The 3,176-nt window shown below is 31.4% G+C and overlaps 1 protein-coding gene across 1 annotated transcript; it reads left to right on the top strand.

Annotated features, from left to right (window-relative positions):
* The first annotated feature begins 918 nt into the window (after positions 1–918).
* On the top strand, positions 919–2,525 carry LOC107765917 (ethylene-response factor C3-like). Its single transcript, XM_016584617.2, has one exon. The coding sequence runs from the start codon at positions 1,323–1,325 to the stop codon at positions 2,013–2,015; it is 693 nt and encodes a 230-aa protein (XP_016440103.1). The 5' UTR covers positions 919–1,322; the 3' UTR covers positions 2,016–2,525.
* The last annotated feature ends 651 nt before the right edge of the window (positions 2,526–3,176 follow it).

Here is a 3,176-nt window from a genome sequence, read left to right as displayed (position 1 = left end):
GCTCTGTCTCTGACGTACAATACACTACTAGTATAAAACATCTTTATATAATATAAGTATATATAGCTTAAATTCTAATTCAAACTAATAATTATCACAAAATTTTACTTTTAATCACCTTTTAAATAATTCAAATATACAAAATATTTTGTATACCACTAGTACCTACACCTCAAAAAATTTCTTTGGTCAAACTAAAGGCTGCACACCGTTTTTTCGCTTATTTTGCAATCTCGGCGTTCAACAATCTTGCGTATAAAATTTTGAGACAATTTACAAAATATTTTTATACCACTAGTACATATACCCTTAAAAATTTTCTTTGGTCAAAACTAAAGGCTGCACACCGTTTTGTTGCATATTTTGCAATCTCGGCGATTCAACAATCTTGCGTATAAAAATTTGAGACAATTGATTTGACCCTTCTTAAAATTGGATCCAAAGGAATGTACCTTAAAAAACCTTTCATATATGAGACTTTGTGAATGATGGCTAAGGAAACATTGCCACGTGGCCACATTGATACCAAACTTTGGCCAAGGTGTACTCTTGTCTTTCTCCTAGGGTTTACACTCTACCTACACCTCACCCCCTAAGCTTATTTTTTTAATGCATTATTTAATTTAATGAAAGAATAAGACACATTCCACGTTCAATAGTGTGTCACTTGATATTTACAATAATAAGTGGGTTTGGATCAACTCGGAAAAAGAGGTGAAAATATCTTGAACAAGGAAAATGCCATATGTATATCCATCCATATCTATTAACTAATCCATCTATATAAAGTCCTTGAAACCATGATCTATATATACTTTGTTAAAAAACAAAAGGGTAATTTTTAAGTTTAAACTTTAATTTTAGTTTTAGTTACATATTCTTATATCTAAATAAATGTTATGATATACTTAAAACTACAAGTTTTGCAGAGATTATTAATATATTTCATACGTCTTTCTTTCTTTTTTAAATATACCGTGTCCGTGCTCAATCGGTCACTAAAAGGGCAGCCTGGTGCACTAATTAAGCTCCCGCTAATAGTGTCACACGTCTTTCTTTCTTTTTTAAACATATTGTCCATGCTCAATCGGTCACTAAAAAGGCAGCTCGATGCACTAAATTCCCGTTATACGCGAGGTCCGAGGAAAGGGAGAACCAGAAAGATTTAGTATTCGTGCTCAATCAGTCACTACTATATAAATATAAAATAAAAAGAAGGATTACTCTTTTTCTCCTCAATACTCTCTTATATACTCCATATAAAAGTCACATTAGCTATTCAAGAACTTTGAGACTCTCTTGACAACCAAAAACACAAAAAGATGTCAAGTAACTCAAGCCCACTAGAAATAGACACTTCATTTTCACATTCCAACTTCTTCTTTTTCCAAGATCAATCACCAATTTTACAATGGGATGATGATCTTTTCTTCAATAATCCATGGTTTGATGATGATCAATCACCAATACCATATAACTCAGAGAAAGATGAAAATCATCAAATATTTGAAGAATCCTCAGACAATACAATTATATCAAAAGGAAGCACTAGCCATGGTCAAGAATTAGAAGAGGTAACATCCCAAGAAGAAAAAGAAAAAGAAAAAGAAGAAGAAGAAGAAAAGCATTATATAGGAGTTAGAAAAAGGCCATGGGGTAAATATGCAGCAGAAATAAGAGATTCAACAAGAAATGGAATTAGGGTTTGGTTAGGAACATTTGATACAGCTGAAGAAGCTGCTTTAGCTTATGATCAAGCTGCATTATCAATGAGAGGTCCTTGGTCTCTTCTTAATTTTCCATTGGAAAAAGTTAAGAAATCACTTGAAAAAATTGAGTATTCTTGTAAAGATGGATTGTCTCCTGCTGCTGTTCTAAAAGCTACTCATAAAACAAGGAGAGTGAAGCATAAGAGAAGTAGTAGAAAGAAAAAGAATAAAGAAAATCATAATGTTCTTGTTTTTGAGGACTTGGGGGCTGAATTATTAGAAGAGCTTTTAATGACTTCATTGTAACATTCGTGTCAAAGGTATTGGGTTCAGTTTGCTGGAAGAACGGAGAAATTAGTTCGTCATAGCATTCGTGTCGAAGGCACTGAGTTTAGTTTTCCTGAAAGATTGAAGAAATTATCTCTCATCCGCTTTCGGTTAGTGTTTACTGATGAGTTATTAATTACTCGCTATCTGACAGAAAAATATGACTCGAAGAATTTCATCCATAAAAAAAGCACGGGAAGGAAGACGATCAGAATCTCATGATCTATGAGTTTAACTGACCCTTTTAATCCAGTTCATATAATGTCTTTCTCGGGAGCTAGAGGAAATGCAATAAAACTTGCTCTTTTTTATTTTGTTTTATTTTTCAATTCTTGGTTTTTTAGGAATTGGGAGTTTAGTTTTTAGAACTTTTGATGGTGCAATCTCAGAAATAATGTTTCGACTTGTTTGTGCATATAAATTTGCCTTTTTTATTTACTTTTTCACTTTGAGTGCTGGTATTATAAATAAACATGATGCTTACCAGGATATTCCTCTTCATCTTTTGGAAATTTCGAAAGTTTTAAAAAATAAAAAATACCCCATCTTTTAAAAATCAACAATCAATTTTTTTATAAATATTAAATACTTGCTTAGACTTTAATTACGTTTGATTGATTCGATATTATATTTGTGATTTAAACTTATCATGGCATTAATCTAGCTATAATTATAATTAAAGCATATCATTATGAATAAAAAATAATAGAGGCCCTGCAAAATGAAACAATATTGGGAATACTATTGTCCCTTTCCTTTTCAATTCTTGTTCCCATTTGAGAAGATTAGTTGTCAATTGTCACATAGGGAAAAGTCACAAAATCTTGAATTTATAGTGCATATTATATATCATGACGAAGAAAAAAATAAAAATTAAACGACCTTTTGCACTAATCCCATTTTACTGTGTATTACATCACAGGGAGCTCTTAGAGTTATTACTCAAATGGTCACTCAACTATCCCAAATTATCTCCTAAAGTCACTTTACTTTCGTTCGTAACAACAAAGTCATTGAACTATGCCTATTGCACTCAGAAGGTCACTCAACTAGATTTTCCAAATTTTGGATTGCCAAATACTTATTTTACCCTCTAAATTATAAATATTTATCTTCTTTTTATTTTGTTAAACTTTTTAA

This window comes from Nicotiana tabacum, chromosome 11 (genome assembly GCF_000715075.1).
Source record: "Nicotiana tabacum cultivar K326 chromosome 11, ASM71507v2, whole genome shotgun sequence".
In the NCBI taxonomy this organism is placed as follows: domain Eukaryota; kingdom Viridiplantae; phylum Streptophyta; class Magnoliopsida; order Solanales; family Solanaceae; genus Nicotiana; species Nicotiana tabacum.
The sequence above is the reverse complement of the archived record's forward strand: the minus strand, read 5'-3'. Positions and strand labels throughout refer to the sequence as shown.

What these genes read in the sequence shown, in the direction of transcription:
- LOC107765917 (XM_016584617.2), top strand. Translation starts at nt 1,323, where the DNA reads ATGTCAAGTAACTCAAGCCCACTAGAAATAGACACTTCATTTTCACAT.